Source organism: Passer montanus, unplaced genomic scaffold, assembly GCF_014805655.1.
Source record: "Passer montanus isolate IOZ18808 unplaced genomic scaffold, ASM1480565v1 scaffold29, whole genome shotgun sequence".
In the NCBI taxonomy this organism is placed as follows: Eukaryota; Metazoa; Chordata; class Aves; order Passeriformes; family Passeridae; genus Passer; species Passer montanus.
In genome coordinates, this window is record NW_024367596.1 from 705585 (window position 1) to 728916 (window position 23332).

A 23332-nucleotide genomic window follows, 5' to 3' on the forward strand; every position below is an offset into this window, starting at 1 on the left:
CCCTCTGCCCCAGGAAGGGCTGCGAGGTACCGAGGACACTGCCATGCCCCCTCGTGCTGCAGGAGCTGCTCTCACCCTGCAGACACATTCCTGAAGTCAGGCTTTGCTCTGTGCCCTCGGGAGGTGTCAGTCTGTCCCAGCCCCAGTGGGATCAGTCAGGTCTGCTCATTTCTCTTTTCCATGAGCAGTGATGACAGGTGCCCGAGTGATTCCCAGGTATTTGCAGCTGCTACCTGTGTGTTGTAGCAATGATGCAGCCCCTTAAACTTTGGTAACCTCTTAGTGTCTGTAATCTCTGAGCTTTGAGTTTATTCAAGCATTTTTCCCAAATGGATTGTACTCTGTTGTCTGTTATTTAAAAATACTCTAATTTGGAAGGATTACAACGTGATTTTCTTGCCTTGCAGCCATTTCCATTGGTTTCCTCTTCACGGTGGCTGGTGAAAAGGGGTGAATTAACAGCCTATGTAGAAGACACTGGACTTTTTTCCAAAAGAACCTCTAAGCAGCAGGTGTACTTCTTCCTCTTCAATGATGTCCTCATCATCACCAAGAAAAAGAGGTAAGAGCTTCACCAGTATAAAACTGCTTTTGTGTTCAGTCCTTGAATCACAGTGACTTTTAACATGATCCATGGCTGTGGAATGAGTTCAGGAGTTACTTGAGCCTCTGTCATGGGTTACAAATAACAAGTAACTGCTTGTTAAACAGGATTTACTTTCAGCAAACGCAGTTAAGATTCCAAATTGTCAGACAAATTAAAAAGATGATTCTTTATGCCCCAGCAAAGACAAGTTTGGGAAGGATAAAGTGCTGGGAATGTCCTTTCCCTGCACGCTTCCCACGATTGCAGGAGCATGAGGCTCCCTGTGCCCGAGTGGCAGAGCTCGTTAGCAGTGCTGGGGCTCTGCTGAGCTGCTCCCACCCACGGTGTTGCCATGGCACCACAGCAGCACAGAAATGTTTGCTGCTACTTGGGCTTGGATGTTTCTGGTTTTCCTCAAGCAGCTGAATCTCAGAAGATCCTTAACATCGCACTAGGACACCTCGCTTGGTGCTAAAAAGGGGCATTTCTGAGGCTGCACTTGGGGCTGCACCCAGAGTTCATCTCCAGCCCTGGCTCAGCAGCCTCTGCCCAGCTCTGCCCCGTCTCCATGTGCTGGAACTGCTGGGGAGCTGTGGCTCTGACCTGCTGCAGGTGCTGCAGGGGATGGAGCCAAAGGGCTCTCCAGTCACAGGGCTGCCCCCCAAGACTGGGCAGGAGGGGACACGAGGACTTGGGATGTGTGCAAGGCTTTGAAGAGGGATGAAAACCCGCTTTTCCCCACTGTCCAGATTTTAGTTTATTGGGAATGTTTCTTCTGCCAGTTGTCCTTGTAGCCCTGCTGTGTGTAAACACAATCTGATTTTTTTTAAACATTAAAAATGACATAATACTTGCCAAGCACTACTGCAGTGTCCTGAGAGGAGCAGCCAGTGCCAGCAGGTGTGGGGATGGTGGGGCAAGGCCAGGAGACGTGGCTGGTGCTCGGGAAGGGTCAGCCCAGTCCTGCTCACACAGACCTGGCTGTGGGCTGGGTTAGGGCATGAGCTGAAGGGTGGGGAAATCAGTGCAGTATTGACCCCAGAGGGCCCGTGGGAAATGCACTGACAGCTTTCACATGTGTTTGGATTCCCTTCAGCAGGAGTCTGATCCAGCGGGTTTGTGGGATGGAAGTGAGGAGTGGGAAGGATTTGTAGAGATTTATCTGCTGATTAATTAGTAAGAAGTGCTGTTATGATTAGCTGTGCACATGTACAGACTAGTTGATTAATTCATAAGAAATACATTTATTATTCTCTGCACAAATACATAGACACATTTCTTTTTCAGACTCAAGATTCCCATGTAGTGATGGCAGCACTCCCAGCAGGGATTGCCAGTTCTTCCCTTGGCTAAGGAGTTATTCAGACTAAAATACTGAACTGGCTTCTTTTAAAAAAAAATACACCCGCAAAAATCCCCAAACTTACTCAAAAAAACCAAGCCCCACCCAACCCTTTCCCTGGTTCAGAGCATCTGAGCAGGGTTGGTTCCATTAGGATTACGTTCTGTGTCCATCCTTTGGGAGTGCACAAAGTTGTTGTGCAGAAAGAGCCCAGGGCCATGTCAGTGTTTATTTCCAGAACCCCGGTGACAATGTGCGCTGGCACTGAGCTGGGGCTGTGTGTCCCACCAGACCTCTGGCAGAGGCTGGTCACCCCTGGGAGCTGCTGTCAGAGCTGTCCCTGCTGCTGGCTGTGCCTGGGGCTGGGGTCGCTCCAGAGCAGCGGAGTGGGAACCTCAGCCCTGCTCTCGTTCCTTCCCGGCAGCGAGGAGAGCTACAACGTGACGGAGCACTCGCTGCGGGAGCAGCTGCAGGTGCTGCCGTGCGCCGCGGAGGAGCCCGGCTGCTCTCCGGCCCGGGGCCCGGCCGGGATGCTGCACTCGGGCCGCGCCCCGGGCCCCCACCTCTTCCGGCTCGTGCTGCTCAGCAACCACGCCGGGGACAGGGTGCAGATGCTGCTGGGCGCAGAGACGCAGTGAGTACCCTTACCTGGGGGCTCTTCACCTGACTGCCTCCACGGCAGCTCCTCCCGCCCTGCCCAAAGTAGTAAATAGTTATTGATTTGTTTATTTCTAGTACTTATTCTGGTTTATTAATTCAAACTGCCTGCAGAGATCAGTGTAGCTGTGCCTCGGGCAGGTTCGTGTGCGGGGCCAGCCCTGTGCTGGGTCACTCACGTGAGGTCAGTGCTGCCAGGTGTGTCAGTCCCTGACCCCAGGTCAGTGCTGCCAGGTGTGTCAGTCCCTCGTGTGAGGGTCAGTGCTGCCAGGTGTGTGTCAGTGCGGTGTGGCACAGGAGTGTCCCCAGGCACACCCAGGGTGCTCTGGGCCCTGAGCAGGGCACTGGGATGGCGCAGCAGTGGCAGCAGGGCAGGGTCAGAGCAGGAGCAGCTCTGCTCCTTGCTCTCCCGGGCACCCTGAGGAGTGTCCTGCCTCGGAAGCCAGCAGCAGCCAATGCTTGCTCTGGGATGTGCATGTGCCATCAACTTCCACAGCCTCCCCGCAATGAAAGAGTTCATTTGTTCTGGGGGAAGCTGGAGGCAGGACAGAGACATGAAAGGGAGTGCTCCAGACATGTCCCTGCCTGGAAAAATCGATAGTTTTAGGTTGGCTTTCAAAGTTTAGAATAACCGTGAAAGGAACTGAAGATCATCAGTGCTTTCTATTAAAGATCGCATTATGAAAGCAGGAGATGATTCAGACTTGTTTGGAAATGCAATTTTATTGGGGAAAAAATGCAGGACATTTTTAGTTGTCTGGGCTTTGTATGAAAAGACATTTTGTTCTGCAGACTTATTACTGATTTGTTCTGTGCTGTTTGCAGTATAAATAGCAGTCCAGCTGATCATCACTCAGAGCAAGAGTCTGAAAAGAATTCTTGTATTTTAAGTTACCTATTTTTATAGTCTTATCTTTTGAGAAGGATGGGAAGGGAATTTCCAAGGCCAAACAGTTCAGAGAGTTGAGTGTGCCTTCAGAATAGTTTTGTGCAGGTGAAGCTGAAATGTTTCCATTGACCCCAAGATTTCCAGCACAGTTTGATTGTGTTTCACCATCTCCTGTGGCAGGTGGGTCCCAAGGAGAAAGGCACCAGTGTTGGGTGAGACCTTTCTATCGCCCTGTGAGGAAGGCAGAGCATACACAGGGGTGGTGATACACAGGAGTTACTCCCAGGTGCTGAAGGGAGAGGTGCTGGCACTGGAAGGAGCAGGGACAGCCTCAGAGCTGACCACTGTCCAGGGCATGAGTTGGGACACAGGGTTGTGCTTTGCAGGAGTGACAGAGCCCGCTGGATCACGGCGCTGGGCCAGGACAGCGAGGGGCACCACACGGACAGGACCAGTAAGTCACACTGGGGACCCGTGGTGCTCTGCAGGGCAGCACCACTGCCCTCGGTGGGGCTGGGCTGGGCTGGGCTGCAGGCTCCCTAAGCCGGGGGAAAGTGTGAAGTGGAAATTCTGTAAATAAATGGTGATGTGTTGTAGTAACAGCCCCTGCCCTGTGACTGGTTTAACTGAGCCTGGCTCGCTCCTTCCCCAGCCCTGGCCCAGGTGGAGATCATCAGAACCTACACAGCCAAGCAGGCCGATGAGCTCTCTCTGCAAGTCGCTGATGTCGTTTTGGTTTATCAAAAGGTGAATGACGGTGAGTGAGGATTTTGCTGTCAGTAACCATTTGTCAGCTCTGCAGGGGGATCCAGCTACAAAAACTTGTACAGGGCTGCAGTGCGTACAAGTTCAGCTTCCAAGGAAAACGTGAGCACCTGGGTTCAGGTTTCTAAAGGAAGCAGCAGATGTAACCAGCTGTAGAACATGGCTGCTGGCCAGTTTTGGCATGGGAGGTGTCCACAAATAGGAAATTGAATTTGTCTAAAACCACAGAGCTCAGACATTCTAGTGAGTGCCAGGTTGTCCAAGAGAAACAGCCCCGGTCTGTCGTGCCATGGCCTGGGCTTTCCTGACACAGCTCTGGCACAGCGTGGTTGCTGAGGTTTGCCACAGGATCAAGTATCCCAAGATCACTGTGGTTCTTGCCCAGACCTGCCCACAACTGCACTGATAGCAGCAAGTGCTGGCTCAGGGATGCAGAACACTGTCAGTACTTGAGGGACTAAATTCTAACTTGCTGTTGCTCAGTTACCTGTGCAATCAGAGGTTCTGTCACTGTACTGTAGCATTACTTCAAACTATATTTGAATGACAAAAAAGATAGTGAAATTGTGCAATGCTTTGCACATACTATTTTTTACCTAGTCTGGCTGGATTAAAAACATCTGCCAAAGCTATCCTAAAGTGGTGCTTGATTCCCAGTCGAGGCAAGGGCAGACTGTGCCTCAGTGCCCCCAGCCCGGGGCAGAGGCAGCTGCAGGGTGTCACTGTTGTCCTTGCCCGCAGGCTGGTACGAGGGGGAGCGGCTGCGGGACGGCCAGAGGGGCTGGTTCCCCTCGGAGTGTGCCAGGGAGATTACCTGCAGGGCCACCCTGGACAAGAACATGGAGCGCATGGGCCGCCTGCTGGGGCTGGAAACCAACGTGTAGCCGGGTGCTCACCCCGGCTGGACAGGGGACAGCAGGGCCACAGCAGAGCCACAGCCCAGCAGCAGCACCCTGGAGCCCCACAGTCCCTGCTCTGACAGCTCCAGCTGAGCCCCAGCAGCAGCACCGTGCAGCAGTGTCTCGGGCACAGCTCTGCCTCCTTGCCCTCTTGCTCTGTCTCCTTTTGAGCATCTGAAGTTTCCAGCAGCAGAATTCTGTAGGGGCCGGGCCCCAGTGCTGGGTGTCCTGCTGCTGAGGAGCTGCAGCCCCAGACCCTGTTACTGCCCCTCGTGTCAGCACCCCCGTGGCACCTGAGCTCCAGTGAGCAGCTCTGGACTCTGTAAAGGCTGACCTACCTCTCCGGGCAAATCAGGGATGGCACAGCTGGCACAGCTGGCACAGGCACAGCTGGCACTGCCTCTCCAGGACGCTGCAGCTGCACCTCCATGGGGCTGCTCAGACCGGCTCCCGGTTCTGCTGGGGCAAAGGATTTCTGAAAGCCAGGAAAAGGCACCACCCTCTGCTGCTCCATCCTAGCACAGGTACTTTGCTGCAGAGTAGCTGCTGGGAGTGGGGGCAGTGCTTTCTGGGTTTCTCAGGTGTCTGCTGAGATCTTGCACTTCACTCAGTGCTTCAGGGCAGCGGTGATGGAACATGAACTGCACTCACTGCTCTGGGAACAAATGCACTCAAGGCTGAGCAGAGTTCAGGGCAGGTTCAGAGAGGTGTGAGAGTGTGTGTGACAAAAACCCTCCCTTGTAAGGACCAGCTGCTGACTCAGCAGTGTAGAAATGAGGGGACAACTTGTACTAGCAAGGCTTTCTTCCTGTTGCCTTCCCAGCCTCTGCTGGTTTTTATCCTGCACAGTGCTGATTGGAGTGGGGAGTGAATTGAGTGTTTGTAAAGATGTGTAGCTCTAATAATTTAAACTACAGTAGGAAGGCAGGAATTTTGTACAAAAATACTTACCTGGACAGTGTGACAGTGGTTATACAGCCTTACAAATTAATTTATAAGTGGACTGATAAAATAGTAATGAGAGAAACTGTAAATTGAACAAAGACTTATTTAACATAGTAAAAACACTGCGACTGTTTTAACAAATTTTACTGTATACATGTGGATGTTTAACATGTAGCTGAATGTATAAATCCAGGCATTAATTTTATTCAGATTTTTTAATACACTATATATTTTTCATACCTAGTTTTTCAAAAAATGCTGTAATGTTTTGTAAAGACATTTTTCATTTTCCTATTGTTGGACACAGTTCTTCAGGAATTAAAAGACTTCTATGATTTTATAGGACAACAATCAATAAAGTGCTTTTAAATCCTTACTAAAAAAAGTTTTGATTTTGTTTTAAATGCCATAAAGCCACCAGTTGATAATGTAATTTTTGTCAGAGAAAGTAAATCTCTTCAGCAAACATTGGCATTTTAGATTTTCCTGTTCTGTAAAGATAAACAGCACCATCCTCTGTCCTACCTCATCTGTCACAGATCCCATTTACCTGTTGGACTTGGAGCAGTGGCCTGGGACAGCATCTCCTTGCTGACACACCGTTAAGAGGGAGATGGGAAAGGTCTTCAGTTCCCTCTGCTTCTTGTAGTTTAGCACAGTTCAGCTGGAAGGGACCTTCAGCCCTGTGCAGTCCAACCCCTCAGGGCTGAGCCAGTGTTAAATCCTGTTCCTGAGTGGTTTTAAACATCACCTCTCCAGGGCCTCTTGCAGGCTCTGTCCATTCCCCCAGTGAAGCTCTGCTCTCTTGTGTCCAGTCCAAACTCAGCTTTACCTGTGAACTCCCCAGCCTCCTGTCCCTGGAGCCAGGGCAGGGAGCTCAGCCCCTCCACACTATTTCCATTAGCAAAAAATAGTCATTTTTAGCACTGACTTCTCTATTAGCACTGCTATTGCAAAGGAAATAATCTGAAAACTCAAGCCCTTCATCAGCCCCTGTGCACTCTGAACAGACACACAGACACAACTCTTTTTAACTGGAGGGGGGCATTGCAGCAGTACCTCCTTTTTAGCTGGGAGCCCAGCAGTGACAGAAGGCAGCTGGGAGTTTGTCCCTGTAAGATCAGCTCTGCTTTCTGGAATGTGCTCCCTTCCTCCTGTAACTGCCCTGATCAGGACACAAGTTGCCAACAGAAGGCTCTCAGGTGCCCAAATGAAATTTCCAAGGGAGTGGAGGTGCCTCTGTGTGCCTGTTCAGGACTCCACTGCACACCAGTGTGGGGTAAAGGACGTTTTGTGCAGCTGGCAGTGGCAAGGAGGAGCCTGGCACCCTCCATCCCTTGTCAGCCCAGTGGAAAGCACCTTATAGCCAGGAACTTCGACTTGTGGCACCTGAGCTGCTCTGCTTTCCTCAGAATACAGCATAAATCCTCCTGAACCTGATGATTAAGGTCATTTTTGCAAAGAAAATTAAACCAACAAAACACCAAAGAAGGGAGAAAAGTTGTATTTCCAGGCTTTTCTTTCTCAACCTCAAAATCCTTAACAAACTGTCATTCAAATAATCTTCCATGACTGGAGACCATTCAAAACAGAACATTCAAAACATTGAGAACAGTTGAAGTAAGACTTGCAAAGAAAGACTCTTAATGGAATACTATAACCCATACATGAACTTCTTAAAAAAATACAAAAAAACAAACCCAAAAAACTTCGAATGCAATGAAACCTTAACACACAACCCAACGTGACTTCCATCCAACCGTGCTTTCAGCAAGCTGCACTTTCAGTCAGTAGTGATGATGGATGGGGACAGAAAGCAAAGGAAGATTAATTGAATGGGATGAAATGCAGAAAAGGAGAAGAATTTCTGAAGATTGTTTCCTCCCACCATACAAATTCAACAAGTGTTTTTAAGTTTAGTTAAATTAAGCTGTGATTACCTTCTGTGGAAGTGCTGGTGAGCAGACTGCTGCAAGCTGGAATAACACAGCAAGTATAATTACTCACCACACCCCATTAAAAGAAAAAAAAATTAGGTATTACTAAGCTGTATTTTAGCAGGTTTTTTAAATATCTGTTACCTGCTGGGTAAAAAACCCAAAGAAAACAGCTACAGCAGGACAAGAACCTTACACCATCCAACAACTGCCCTTCTGTCCCTCAGGAAGCTACACCGAGACAGAACACATGCACATACACATACTGCCAGCTAGCTCGAGTAACTGCTCCTCAGGACGAGGAGATCACCAGCCTCCCTACAGAACTGTTCCTCTAGCTGAACAAGTGCCATCACAAGGTGCCTGGGCTGGCAGTGTCAGCTGTAGCGCTCGCCCTGGAAGCGCGGCGCGAAGTTCCTGACGGCCTCGTTCTCCTGCGTGGTGATCAGGTCGATGATGGCTGTCAGCACTGCTGTGTCCCTGCACTTGATGTCATTCCAGTCCACGGGATGGGGGCTTTCGATTTTTTCTTGGAGAAGATCATCAAGTTCTTTTCTCAATTTCTGGAAAGTGTTGTAATAAAGGAAAAGCAGGAAAAAGGAAAGAGATGGGCAGTTAGAGCCACACATAGCATCAACAGAGAGGTTCCAGTGCCTCAGGCCTTCTGCTCTCCCAACATTTACACCTGCTCTTCCCCCAGTTCTTTTCCACACTGCTATTTTCAGGATCAAACAGTCTCTCAAAACCCAGTCTCTTTGATGGGAGATGACCATGTCTGGATGTGACGCCTCCAGCAGCCCACCCAGCACTTAGCTGACTACCTCAGGATTAAAGACTGGTTTAAAATAAAATTTAAAAAAGAGCCAGGTATGATTTCTGGGATCTAATATTAAACAGTTCTATAAAACCCATTCCTGTTAACTGAGGAGCCCTCCTCTCATGTTCCCTTATCCATGTGAATATTTCCTGTACTGACCAAGTCATCCTACACCATCTGTGCCAAATTACATCTCTTTTGCTTAATTTGTGTGCTAGAACTGCTTGCTGAGAGTGCATTTCAAACATCATCTCCCCCAGTGATAAATCAGTAGGCCCACAGGAATATCAAATCTGGAAATCTCTAAGCAGAACCAGTGTTACACTGAGCCTTCCAGGTACATTCTCTTGAAAAAGTTACCTTGACCAAGTTTGCTATTTTTTCTGGAGACTGGAAAACAATCCACTCATCCACAGCGATGGTCTCCTGGTCCTTATCCTTCTGAATGGATATATCCCCTCCAAAGAACAAGAGGCAGTATGGAGACACCTCTGTACAATCATACAGGTAAATCTGCACAACAACAGAATTGTCTGATCACCCTCAAAATATCTCAAGTGCCATCAGTAATCCTTAATGAGACTCCTACAGATTTCCAGAAGATCCTTACTCAGTTACAATTTCTGAAGAGATTCATGAAGCAACTCAGTTCAGAAAAAGTTACATGAAATCAGATTGCACAAGGGCAAAAATGGTCCCAAGTCTTTCATTCAGTCTTTCACACGTGGTGAAATCAAACCAGATGCTCCACAACAATGAGAGGAAAAAAAAGTCAGCATATTGAGAATTGTTAAGGCTATTGAAATGAAAAAAAAAAAAAAAACCAAACTGAAAGAATTTACACCTGTTACTGCCAGACCTTAAAAAAACCCAAATCCTCAAAAAAAACCCCAAGAACTAAACCACAGAAGTTCATTACTTGTGGCACAATACCCAGTATCACAAAGGACATAATCTGATGGTGTGTACAAGGAATGGCCCGGGACAGGAAGGCCCCAGAACAAAGGCTGTTCACATCCCCTGTGAACCCTGACCCAGCCTCATTCAAGAGGGGATAATAAAACAAATAAACCCCAGGAGCACAGCTCTGACTCACACTGCTGGTCCTCATCTTCAGATGGTACACGAGCCAGTTATAATGGAACTCTGTTTCCTCCACGTTCACTGATTTGGGATGGATATTGACTGATCCATCTGTCTTGGTGCAAACCTTCACCCTTAAAAAAAAAAAAAAGTCTGATAATACAAAAAGTGATAAATCAACAGACCAGGATTCTTGGGGTCTCTTTTCCCAAACACCAGAAGTGACAATGTTTGAACTGCTGCTGCAGAACCCCTTGAGAGCAGAGCTACTGAGATTATCCATGTAACATTATGGCAAGGTCACACAAGTTACTTCAGGTGTCAGCAGGAATCTGCAAGTTAAGAAATCAACAATCCCACCCTTGTCAGAGGAAGTCATGCACAACCACGACTCAAACTCTAAAGTGAGATTCATTCATGCACTCAAGCCACTGCTTCACCTTGCCAAATTATGCCATATAGAAAACACCTTGAATACAACCCAACATTAAACCAAACCCTCACATTTTTCTCTTTTTGCTGAAGCTGGGCCGGATCTTTGCCACTTTGGGATAGAGGCCAGCACAGATGACTGCTTTGAGCAGCTTCTCATTACCTGCAGGAGACAGCAAAGTGAGTGAGGCAGTTCTGCAAGCTGAGATTTCAGCTGGGATAAATTCTCCCTTTCCCTCCACGGCTACCTGAGTTGGTGTTAGATTTGGGATCCTTGGGGTTTCTACTATTCACAAATCCAGCTGCAAGGAGATGCTCAGCAAACTGCCCTTTCATATTATGCAGCATCTAGGAAACAACAAAAATTGCCCCAGAATGATGCTGTGCCAAGGCTCCTCCCCTTCCCCACACACAGGATCCTCTGACCCTGGCAGGATGCTGTTACCTGCATGGTGTTTGAGGACAGGAAGTATTCCCAGCAATAGTCCTTCTCATTCCTGAAACCACAGCTCCGAGCCTCTTCCCAGCCCTAGGAATGAACACCAGAGTTGTAAGGTGTTTGTAAGTGAACACTATAGACTTCAGGACAGCCAAAACTGGAGGTCAACAGTCACATCAGAGGATTTACTTTCTCTCCTGCCAGGGAGAAAGTAAATCCTCTGATCTCTGTGTGTGTGCACACACCACAGTGCAGAAAAACACAACTTCCCAATATGCTGAATCACAACCTTCCTTTTTCCCTGGCAGGCAGTGACACCTGGCTGTCTTTGCCAGAGCAGCCACCCTTTGGTGTAATTAACAAAGTTAAATTTGGGCAGTTACTGCCTTTTCCAGGCCGTTTATTTCCTCCTCTCCTCACCACAACACAGTACAGCACAATGTCCAACCCTTCTGAAGTTGGCTTCAGCCTCTTGTAGAGGCCAGAAGAATGAAAAACTTCACCAAAGTAACTGTAATACTGTGTTTCCATTGTCTTTTCAGACTTGTCCACCAGAAATCAGGTTACTGAGCCTGGAGACAAGATTATGCAACGCTAGAAGGGTGAAAATCAGTTTGGTTTTATGTTTCTGTAGAAGCCAAACACGAAAGCCTACAGAGCATAAACTGATCAGCTTTTTCCTTAGGATCATCTATATTACTCAAATGAAAATTCTAGAAGAAAAAAACCACAAGAAAACATGCTTACAGTGAAGGCATTCACCACAGTCAGATGGTCGCTTTTCGAGTTCTTTGACAGCTCCTTTCTTCTTGCATCTGCGATTTTCTCTTTGCCCTAAAAATCAGAACCTACATAATACCTAGGCTGACATGACAGTTCTCTTCTTCAAATTCAGGTACATCTGTACTTTGTATGTTATACATGAAAATTATAGTAATTTCAAATATTCCACAGGAAAAATGATAATTCATAGTATGCAGAGGCAATCTCACTAATAAAAATGTAATTACCATGACATTAATGAAAGTGCTCTTAAACTATAACATCTCACAGAGTCCCAGCACCCTCCTGAGAGGCTTAAATTCCCACATGTGATTGCTGTCTGTGGGACTTTACCAGAGGGATGACGAAAGGGTCCTTGAAGCTGAGGCTGGCTGCAATGGTCAGCACGGGGTCCAGGCAGCAGAACAAGGCTCCAAACAGGATCATCTTCCCAATGTGTGGCTCCACAGGCAGCCGTGCCAGGTGCACCCCCAGGGGAGTCAGCTCCTCCTGCCTGTCCAGAGCATTCTGCCAGGACAAGGGCAGAAAGGAAAGAACACACACGTCACGTGAAAAGAGGATTTCCTTGGGAGAGCCACTGGTACACAGCTATCACCCTCTAACATCCAAGCAGATGTTTCTATTTATGCTACAGCTCATTTGCACAAGTATCACCAGAGCAAGGAGTCAGAACAAACGTGCCATGAACCTGTCCTTCCCCAGCACCCAGGGGAAATGACAAGGTGCTTCTCCCAGGTGCCCCATTTGTCTCCAGCCCCTCACTGACCACCTGGCTCAGGAAGGCAGGGAGGCAGCAGGGCTGCAGAGGAGGGAGTTAAATCAGCCCACGGGGAGCTCAAGTGCAGGGTCACGTGTCTGTTTGGAGTCATTTCCCAAGTCCCTCAGAAGCACCCTGCAGAGCCCCCAGGCATGGTGGAGTGTGTGCAGTGCCCCCTGAGCAGTGAGGGTCCACCAGGCTCTGCACAAAGGGTGAGGGGCTGCAATGCCCACAGCTGTGCAGCCACACCTGCCTGCTAACAGCCCCAGGCCCACGGCTCTGAACAGGTGAAGCAACACCTTACCAGCTCCATCAGGTGATTTATGGCCAACATCACAGCATCACGAGAGGGGGGGTCCATCAGTTTGCTCAGAAAATAGGCAATTCCACCAAGCCTCAGGATCTGAAAGAAAAATCACAACAAAAGCCTGCAGCAGCTGGAGAAAGACTGCTGTCTAAAACTGGTTAGCAGTAACCACACTCATGGAAATAGTGTGAGTAATTCACAGCCCGGGTTAGAATTTCTTTCGTTAAGAACTAAGGACAAAAAAATGTATTAGTGAGGGAATTTGCAGCAGAAGAATCTATTCTTCCTTCAGTTCACATACACATGGCAATCCTCTGCTTTCATAAGGAATTATATGCAAACTGCCAAAAAGGGAAATTCACACCAGTACTAAAACTACTTTGTAGTAAAATTCTTTCAAGAGATCATATAAATTGACTCACTGGCATTCCCACTGAAGCTTCTGTGATTGAATGACATGTGATATTTGGGGGACAGCACAGCTCAGATTTTTGTTAGTGGACTTCACCTTTTATCAATACCAGACAATTCTGTTTCCCCTGGGTTTGATGCACCCAGATACAAGTGTGCATTTACAAAAGCTGCTGCAATTACCAGCTAAATACACAGCATTTCTGGTGTAACAGAACTTTGGTTTAACAACCCTAGGCTCACAGTTGCATTAACTTATCCTCTCAACCACTTATCCCAATGGAAAAGTAGATAATAAATATTTTTGAAGATTCCTGCATTTACCTTGATTTGTAAGCAGAGTTCTTCCAGGGGTGTCCTCAGGATCTCTGGTAACTGATAATCATCCAGAAGGCTGGCACGCAGTCCATTGTACAGATGGTAACAGTGGCCTGGCTGAACTCTGCAATGATTTAAAGAAACTATTCTTTTGGGTTTGGTCATTTGTTGGGGCTTTTTTCCCAATGAAACTGTGACATTATGGTTCTGTTTCTTACGAAGAGCTTCCCAAAACTCCTCAAGGAATTAGAACTGAAGTGTATTCAATTGTAAAAGCCACTTCAGTCTTCTGAAACACAGGGGCTTTTTTCCCAATGAAACTGTGACATTTCAGTCTTCTGAAACACAAACCCATCACCAGGAAAGAGGCATAGAGAACACAGAAATCCATTTTTACACCGTTTCCACTTCACTGTATCAGCCTCATAAATCAGGTGTGAGGGCAGTGACAAAAATCACAACAAAATGCAGGACATTTTTCTATAGGAGGGAAACTCTGGAGTTAAACAGAGCACAAGTCAATTCAGCTTCCTAGGAAGGCAAGGAAATCATTCCCTGCCCAGGAACAGGAGCCAGCAGTGCCAGCACATGCAAATAATAAAGAAAACCTTCAGCACTGCTGGAAACTCAACACCCACTGCTCCTACCTTCCTGCTCGACCCTTCCTCTGCTTGGCATTGGCTTTGCTGACCCACTCTGCTGCCATGGTGCTGATGTTGTTCTGGGTGTCAAAGTGAGTCTCCTTTATTTTCCCCCCATCTATAACGAACACGACGTCATCAATTGTGATGCTGTTCAAGAAAAAGAGGGGGGAAAAAAGCAACTTTTCATCTTTGCAAGTGTGACCTAGGATTGGTTTGGCCTCTCTTTACTCCCTCCCAAGCAGAGACAGCAATTAAGAAAGTCTGTCCTTGGAATTTCATTGAGAACTATGCTACTGAACAGCTCAAGAGCTGATTTATCCCCCTCAGTCTGGCAGAAGTCCCCACTTGGATTCTGAACAGAGGACAGCTCAGATTATCCTGTACAAATCATTCCAGCAATTGTTTAGTATTCCTATAGTTTAACTGTTCAAAACAACGTAGTTGGATGAATTGTTTAAAACAATCATAGGAAGACTCTGTTTAGTCTATAAATATTTCCAAAGATAAAGTGTTATAAATTAATGACACAAATACAGAAATGTATTTTTGGCAACATCAAACAGGCTTATACTTCAAATTATCACTTCCATTTATTTTGTTAAACACAGCTTCCCAGGCACTTACCTGGTTTCTGCAATGTTGGTTGCAATCACAATTTTCCTCACTCCTGGCGGGGTCTTCTTGAACACCTGTAATTATCCAGGGCCCGTTTATGTCTTTGCCAAAACCAAACATATGCTTCATTCTTTTTTAGTTTTTGGGTTGTGAAATATTGCAATAAAAGAGAAGCATACCTGAGTCTGGTTCACAGTAGGCATCAGTGAATGCAAAGGTATGATAATAAACCTATCTGAAAGTTAAAAATAGATAAAAAATATGGTGTAAGCACAGAAAACTTCCAATTTTACAGGAAAATCTATTATATCAACTATGCAGCACAGAGAAAATAGGCTGCAAGTCAAGACTACTGCTGCTTGCTCTGAGATCACAGGTACTTGTATCAAAACAGCAAATTCTAAAGTAAAAAGGTATAAAGGCCTTTTCTATGATGCTACAACATGACAAGTTAAGACAATATATGAAGTTACGTTTAGTAATTCAGACTTCCTTTTTAAATTCTGAAGTTATTTAATAATTGGTCAAGTTTAATACACAAACTGACACTCAATCTTTCAATGAGCTGGAATTCTGCATCTATGAATGTACACAGCCACACTGCAAGTCACCATCAGAACAGCCAAGAGCCCAGCTAAGACAGGTGAGGTGGAAATATGAGAGATGCAAAAGGACAAATTAAAGTGTGTCAGACAGGCACAGAATACTTGAGAGTCTGTAATCAACTGGATTTAAGGGAACTATCAGCAAAGCAGGGGAAGCTGCTCAAGGATGAAGCACAGAGGAAGTGCACACAGAATGCAGTTCAGTTTTGGATGGGAGTTCTCCCAGCTGCAGCAAAGGACAAGAGCAAGAAGATACAGGTCAGGTTGTTTTTCAGAGTGTCACCCCCACACGGAGAAAAATGTGTTTGTAGCAGAGGAAAGGATACCACAGACACTCAAAAACTGCTGAACACTTTGGAGAGGAGACAAGGGAAAAAACGAACCCAGCACAACTGCAGCAACCCCATGCAAAAGGAGTCTGCCCCCAGTGCCACTGCCAGAAGTCCCACAGAGTTTGGGTTTTACCTGACTTAAACATGACTTGAGACATCAAGAGCTCATGCAAAGTGCTGATGTTATCCCAGCCTGGCAGAAACACCAGAATTGCACCATCCTACGAGGAAAAGAGGCAGTGAAGGGAAGAGGTCAGAACACACCACACACTGCACAGAGAGCCAGCTCCTTGCACACTGATATATGGTGGGCATGTGAGATCTGACACCTCACTGGCCCAGCCTGGTACAGTCTGTCAAGGGCATTTTTCTATAAAACAGCTACCTCCATGTATTTATCTGAACATAAGAGTAGTTCAAAACTGTTCAATACTTAGAAGAGCAACAAGAATTTCTCTTCTTTCTGTGTGACCAGCTCTGGCACTGCCCCAGCTCAGTCCCACTGTACCTCCTCTTCCAGCACAATGTGTCTGATCAGTGCTGCTACAAGGTCCAGGTCCACCTTGTCATCATCCATCATTTCCAGGGCACTGATTGTACTTGCTGAATACCTGCAGCAGGGAAAGCACAGACATGCAAAGCCAGGGCTCCTGCTGCCTGGCTCTGAGTGAGCCACCCAGCCATGAGCCCACCAGCAATCAGCTCAGTTCTTTGAGCAATTCCTGCACCTCCAGAGTACTCTCCACATTTAGCTCAGTGTGATTATTGTCAGTTCAGAACAGCTGAAGAATTATCACATCATGACTGAACTGTCTTTGAAGCACTTACACGACCTCTCTCCTCATTGATGAGTCAGGGACTGACAATTTCTAGTTAGGTAATGAACTGAAATTTAATTTGAACAACTCAGAGGCAAAGGGAGCTAATCCTGCTGTCTCTAAAGCACTTCACTAGTTGCCAGCCAACTGCACAGGCAATTCCATCACCATCTTCCACAGCAGCCACTACCCCACTGTTACTAAAGCCCAGCAACACAATACAGCACTAATTTATGGCTGCCACTTTAAGGCTGCCTGAAAACTGAAAGCAGAAGAGAAACTCAGGCCCAACCTGTCCTGCAGCTGCCTTAGGTAGCTTGGCCACTGCTGCCTGTAGATCTCCTCCTTCTCCTCCTTCTCTGGTCTGCTCATGTGGCCCTGCATGAAGCCCCTCCTCCAGTGCAGCCGGCGGTCTGTCTTCTCCGGGGTGTACCTTCACACAGGAGGAGCAAGCACAGTTCCACTGAGACTGAGGGCATTTAGAGCAGCTGCACAGTTTGCCAAACCATGGACAATATGCTGTGCTTTAGCTAGATCATGTGTAAGAACCTTCAGTTTCTCTTCCCACAGAAATCTTACAAAAGCAGGGACAAACCCTAGTAAGTATGAGAACATGTGGGAAAAACAAAGTGAACAGCAAGAAAGACTAGCTTGATTTGGAGACCTGAAAATTCACCACAGCAACAGAGAAACTGTTCTCCTCCTCAAGCCAATATTCCCAGTAACTGTGTGCCACCTGTAATTACTGTACAAGGCCCCCCTTAGCACCCCTGTTTTCTGTTGAAAAATACAGGCAATTCTTTATGCCAAGTTAATCTTACAGCATACATACACTAAGCTAAGCCCCCACCAATACTCTCTGAAATGATGTTCAGAAAAAACACTTGCCTCAACTTCTCAATGACATCTTCAAGCAGATATTCCACTACTGGGAACGTGAACCCAGGGATGTGAATCATTGGGCAATGGTCTGTGGAGGGAGGCAGAACTCAGTTTTAAAACTACTGATGAAATATTGCACTGAAAGAATAGAAGCAATAAACATTCCTACTGGACATTTCCAACTGTCAGGGAAGATGACACATTCACCCCCAAATAAGGCTGCTGAATAAAAACAGGACAGGCAGCAGGCAGTATTCTGCACAGCAGTTCAACTGGTTCCAGCTACTGGGAAAAGCTGTGAGAATGAACAACTCAAAGTTCAATCTGCTTGCCCCCTCACAGCAAGAATGCTAAAACATGGGAAATGTTTACTAGGAAAACATTCTGTGGATTCTGTTTCCACAATATGTCAGAAAAGCAAAACCAGAAGCAATATCAGGTCACAATGAGATAAAACTGAGAGAAACTGCATCTCCAGCAGCTGGCAGATATTTGTAAAACTGAAGTAATTTCTTCTTTTGATGCAAATCAAGTCTAGAATGAGAATTCGAGAACTGCACTATACTGTAGAAGCCCAAACTACTTCAGAAGAACATTTCTAGGAAGCATTTCACCTACCAAAGTACTCGGAAAACTTCTCTGCATTTAAAGTAGCACTCATCAGTATGACTTTGAGATCCAGCCGAACATTGAGGAGATCTTTAATAATGCTCATTAAAACATCTGATTGAAGATTTCTTTCATGGATTTCATCAAGAACTACATGACTGATGCTAGACAAGTGCCTAAAACAGAAGGGCAGGAAGTTAAACTTTTGTTTCTAGGAAAAATAAAAAGTAGAGCCATGACTGTTTGGAACAGCTCAGGACTAATTTCATATTTGCATTCAGTGTCTCATTAAACAGGAGCACTTACTTATCTGACTGGAGCCACTGCAGCACAATTCCCGTGGTGCAGTACAAAATTGAGCCTTGTTTCCTTGGCAATCGACTGGAAGAGACACAATAAGAACTCCTCAGTTTTCCTCTGTATTTAAGGAAATGCTTTAAAACCTTAAACCCCAGCTGCAGGTGCCATTGCAGACATGATGCAGACGTGCCTCACTCACAGCACAAGGGCAGCAACAAGGAATTAGGCACTCTTGCATCACTGTTGTGGCTGGGGAATGGAGCAGGGAGAGGCCCTGACTTCCCAGGCACCCTTTGTCATCTCCTGCACACTGAGGTGCTGATCCCCACCTCCTGCAGCCCTCCAGGCTCAGCACAGAGGGCACTCACATGCACAGCACTGGGAGCAAAGAGTACCAGCAGAGAGATTCTATGAACCCCAACTAAAATGCTGGGAGGGCTCAGCTCTCCTCTCTCACCAGCAGTTTTGCTTCAACAAAAGGGTTCCCTTATGTGCTGGTACCACTTCAGATTTTTAAATTATAGCCCACTACAAATGTAAAAGCTTTACTCTGCAAGCTGTTGTTATTGCACCTTTTACATGGTCCCAGGGAATTAGTCCATAAATATGTGTAGCAAATGCACAGATGTGTAGTTTTCCACAGAAATATGGTTTGGAGCATTCTTCCCTTCAGCATTTTTACTTTTCCTCAAAATTCATTGATTAGGGACATCAGTTTTATTCCTGCCCACAAGAGCTGAAAACAGGACTTATTAGACAAAGCCTAACTTAGGCTAGCCACTGTCACATAGGGCATAAAACACAGTAAATGCACTCAAACCTTTTCCTAAAATTCAAAAATCTCATTCCTTCCTCGCAGGAATTCCTTCAGGGGAAAATACCAGCAGGAAAGCAGTTCTTTCTTTTTAGAACTACTTTTCAAATTGTGTCCTTTGGATAACAAGAGGCCCTCACCACAGAGCCGCTCACCTCTGCAGGCGGATCTGGTAGCCTGTGCTCCTGCCATTGCCACAGCCCTCTGCCCTCTCAGCAGCCACTCTCTCAGCCACCTGAGGGGGACAAAGAAAATCAGGTGATCTGTGACTGAGCTGCTCACCAACAGGAACACCTGGTACTGAGAGGTTTGTAAATGAAGAAATGCCCTGAAGAGCACCTTTTCTCCTCCCCTGACAGCAGCAACCCAGGGACAAGACTCTAGGGAACACAGCCACTGGGCACTAGCAGCATGTTTCCCTTTCAGAGCTTGGCTGAAAGTGAACTGTCAAAGACAGAAACTACTGAGCATTTGAAAGCCGGATTTTTTCCTGCTCATTGACACACCTCTAGAGGGCCTGACACAACATTAGTTTTTAACAGGCATTTGCACTGCCCAAATGCATTAAAAGCACAGCTATAACCCACGACTAAAGTCAGGGGAGAAGGAGCTGCAGTGCCAGTGCCCCACGGACGCCCAGCCCTGCGAACGCGCATCGTGCGCGTTACCAGAGCAGCTCCTGGCACAGGCTGGGGCAGCGCCCAGGGCAGGGGCACTCACGGAGATGGCGCTGATCCTGCGGGGCTGGGTGCACACGATCCTGCAGGTGGAGCCCAGGCCGCGCTCGATGTGGTCGTCCAGGATGAACTGTGTCACCTGCGTGGTCTTCCCGCAGCCCGTCTCGCCGCTGATCACCGTCACGCGGTTCTCGTTGATCAGCTTCACCAGCTCCTGGCCCACACAAAGACACAGCCCTTACTGCACTGCTGCTGCAGACTGCAGAGCATTTTGAGAATTCTCTGCTCCTGTGGTATGAGCTCTGAGCAAACTATCAACAGCTGAAGAAATGCTCGGCTGCTTCCTGTAATGCTACCGAAAAAGTTCAGTTTAAACCTCACAGAAGCCATTTCTGCACATTTGCACTTCTCATGTGTGGGGTTTAAAGCATGCCCGACCTCAACACTAGCTTTAAATACTTTAGATCCTGTATGAAAGCAACACAGAAGAACTAAAATGAAAGCCTGAAATACATTGTTAACCTTTCTGCTTTGTGCTTGGCTCCTGTAGGTCTTTGGAGGCTGAACACAAGAGTTTGCCCTGTTGGACTCCAAGCCTGCACAAACTAAAGGTTTTCAGCATAATATTTTAACATTTCTTGTACCAACAGGAACAGTTTTCCAGCCTCGTCCTCCCCACCCCAAGGACTGTTAAGGAGAGTATGACTATTTTAAGAAACAAATGCTAACAGCAAGGACATTATGGCAAACACAGGGACTGTAGAAGAAGCTCACTAATCACCCATTGAGCCTGCAAAAGCAAACACATCAAAACACTCCATTTCTACTGCATACAGGGGATATCAGCCTAAGAACTAACATCAATTAACAACAGCCCATGCCCTCACTGACCTTATCCTGTGACTGGGAAACTCATGGCACTGAGGGCCAGCAGTGCAGCCAGACTAAAAACTAAAAAGGCTTCATTGGCATTATATTCAATTCTAAACTGGCAAATTGTTCAACAAAGGGCACAATTTTATACCCAGATGAAAACATAACAATCAGAGTAACCAGGAACCTTCTAGAAGTTTAGCTGGCAGAAAAAGATGACCCACTATTAAATGTAGGTAGCAGCCATGTATTCCCAGGATATTCCCAGCTCCATGCCCATGAGAACGCTGTACTGAGCCCCACATCACAACCAGTGAGCCCCTGGTAGTGTCTGGAAAGGAACCACCCCCAGGGGCAGAACCTGGGAGGCCTCTGCCCTTCCTGAAGGCCAGGAAGGATTGCTGCCAGGCACAGGCACAACTGCTCTCCCCTGGTTTGGAGCCCTGCCCCACAGGGTCTCTCTCTCAATACACACTCACCTCTCTCATCCCGTACGAGGGGAGCTTCTCTCGGAATCTCTGGGGAAAAAGAAAAATGTTTCTCTTTAAACACCTTTCCAGCACTGAAGCAATAGAACAAATTTCATCTCTAATCTGGGCTAAACTGTAAAATAATGACAAACTGCTCAGCAACACTTGTATAAACTCAGGCCCATGGGAAATAACTTGAAATCCATGTGTTGTTTCAGTTTTGTTCAACTCAGAAAAACTATTTCAGCCCAACAGTCCAGTACATGACAAGGTAGGTATATACAGGTGCAAGAGCAGGGCCTGGTATGGAAGAGAGAACTCGTGTTCAGGGAAAGACAATTTCTGTACATGGCTGTCCAAAACAAAACCTCTGTTTTCAAAAGGCCATTCCCTCAGAGACCAGTGTTGTGCTTTCAGTTTCAGACAAAACTGCAAGGACACAATCCATTAAAAAGAAAGAGAAACCCACCCAACAAAACAACACGTCTGCTTCAAATTTCAGATTCTGTTTCTGAAATTTGTCATTTCCAATTTTTAATCACTGTTCTATCAATAGGTATGAATGTCATGAATTCTAAAGATAATTTTCAGCAAAAGTAGATCACGACAACTTTCTAGTAAACTATCAGATATTACATTTTGAGGTTAGCTTAATTTCAGCAAAAGTAGCATCACGACAACTTTCTAGTAAACTATCAGATATTACATTTCGAGGTTAGCTTAATTAAAAAAAAAAAAAAAAGTCCAATGAAAAGTTTTCAACTTAACACAGGGCAAAGTACCTGCATTTCAATATATCTGGGATCAGATCTCTTCTTCATTAGCTCTTCTTTAAGTTGCTCATCTAAATCAGCATCCTGCTCAGTTTTTTCACAGAGAAATTCCACATCCAAATCCAGGGATGTTTTTTCCCAAGTTGGTAGCTGTCTTACAGGAGCTTTCTCAGCATCTGGTTTCACTTTGGCAGGCTGTTCTGGAGCAGGGCTGGAACCACAGAACAAGAATTCTGATCTCCCCAGCTGTGCCTGGCCACACGCAGAGTGCAGGTAATTACATCCAGCAGCTAATGAACCAGCAGCCCATGGGAACAGAGAACCTTGGAGTGGTTTGGGTTGGAAGGGACATTAAAGCTCACCCAGTGCCACCCCTGCCATGGCAGGGACACCTCCCACTGTCCCAGGTGCTCCAGCCCCAGTGTCCAGCCTGGCCTTGGGCACTGCCAGGGATCCAGGGGCAGCCACAGCTGCCCTGGGTCTGTCACTACAGCGAAAACCATTAAACCAAATAAAGTCTCAAACTACCAACCACCAAAAACCTGACACCAGGATCTAAAAAACAACATGGTCTTTTGTACCAAACGAGCAACAAAACATCATCAGAGAATTACTGCTTGATCCACTGGCCCATAACTGGATCCCTCAGCCAAATGGAGCCCCAATGCCCTCATTTCAGCACACCAGCCTGTTCCAGCTATTCCTGCAAATCCATAATGACTCCAGAACAGACCCTCCTTCAGACCCTGCGAAAATGTTCCAAGACTGCACAATAACTGAAAACACAAGCCAAAATCCACCTCTGGAAGAGTAATTCCAGAGGACAAGAGAGCTGAAAAATCCCATCTATCTACTGTAGTAGGCCTTGAGGTCTTAGAAGTTTTATGAGTTTAAGTATAAATTTAACACCCCAAACTCAGCAATAATGAAGGCGTTTCACAGCAATGACTGCCACCATTCAGTGTGACAACACACGTTGTGAAACTGGAGGATATGTGTGGAGCCAGTACACTCAGTAAATCACTTCTGACACATCCTCCTGCCAGCTTACGGAAAGTTTGTGCAACTCAAAATAAACAAAAGAACAGGTAATTATATGTCTTTACCCTTCTTCATCCCCGGACCACCAGGACATGGCTTCTTGCTCCTTGTCGTTTTTGGTCTGGACAGAATTCAGCAGCTGCACGATCTGCTCTTCCCTGCGCTCGTCCATGCGCACCACAGCTCTCTAGGGCAGAAAGCAGAGCCTCCGTCAGGCGGACCCGGGCACCCAAACCAGGGCCGCGGAGCGCCCGGGGCCTGCCGCCGTGCCCGGAGCCCCCCGGGCCTGCCGCCGTGCCCGGAGCACCTGGCACGGCCAGGCAGCGCCGCTCCAGCCTGGCACAGGCACAGACCCCCGCCCCGTGCCCCTCACCTGCTGCCGGTCGGCGTCCCGGTTCTTCTGGCCCTGCCTGCGGGCGTACCACAGCCCGATCTCGCGGCCCTTCAGGTGCCCGGGGTGCCGTCCCCGCCCGCCGGGCCCGCCCGCCGCGGAGGAGGCGGCGGAGGCGGCG

The 23332-nt window shown here is 47.0% G+C and overlaps 2 protein-coding genes across 2 annotated transcripts in view; one reads left to right on the forward strand and one right to left on the reverse strand.

The window, feature by feature from the left end:
* Nucleotides 1-8115, forward strand: part of ARHGEF26 (Rho guanine nucleotide exchange factor 26) — a 28040-nt gene extending 19925 nt beyond the window's left edge. Inside the window, 5 exon segments of the mRNA XM_039713417.1 lie at nucleotides 408-562; nucleotides 2353-2562; nucleotides 3861-3928; nucleotides 4127-4231; nucleotides 4981-8115. Coding sequence (XP_039569351.1) covers nucleotides 408-562; nucleotides 2353-2562; nucleotides 3861-3928; nucleotides 4127-4231; nucleotides 4981-5123 — 681 coding nt within the window. The 3' untranslated portion in view covers nucleotides 5124-8115.
* DHX36 (DEAH-box helicase 36) lies at nucleotides 7572-23326 on the reverse strand. Its single transcript, XM_039713413.1, has 25 exons — nucleotides 23194-23326; nucleotides 22886-23007; nucleotides 21789-21990; nucleotides 21016-21054; nucleotides 19707-19877; nucleotides 19142-19221; nucleotides 18179-18253; nucleotides 17882-18048; nucleotides 17270-17351; nucleotides 16674-16814; nucleotides 16072-16174; nucleotides 15697-15784; nucleotides 14806-14861; nucleotides 14636-14700; nucleotides 14015-14158; nucleotides 13374-13491; nucleotides 12636-12734; nucleotides 11908-12081; nucleotides 11539-11625; nucleotides 10798-10881; nucleotides 10601-10700; nucleotides 10425-10515; nucleotides 9934-10054; nucleotides 9198-9350; nucleotides 7572-8583 (listed from the first exon to the last, which is right to left on the reverse strand). Exons 2-25 carry the CDS (start codon nucleotides 22990-22992, stop codon nucleotides 8398-8400), a joined length of 2733 nt encoding a protein of 910 aa, XP_039569347.1. The 5' UTR covers nucleotides 22993-23007; nucleotides 23194-23326; the 3' UTR covers nucleotides 7572-8397.
* Between the last annotated feature and the right edge of the window lie 6 nt (nucleotides 23327-23332).

What these genes read in the sequence shown, in the direction of transcription:
- DHX36 (XM_039713413.1), bottom strand. Translation starts at nt 22,992, where the DNA reads ATGGACGAGCGCAGGGAAGAGCAGATCGTGCAGCTGCTGAATTCTGTC. An exon ending in TACCAGATCCGCCTGCAGAG is followed by an intron (nt 18,254 to 19,141) that starts GTGAGCGGCTCT and finishes TGTCTCTTCCAG; the next exon opens with TCGATTGCCAAGGAAACAAG. An exon ending in TCAAGTCATGTTTAAGTCAG is followed by an intron (nt 14,862 to 15,696) that starts GTAAAACCCAAA and finishes TTTAACTTTCAG; the next exon opens with ATAGGTTTATTATCATACCT.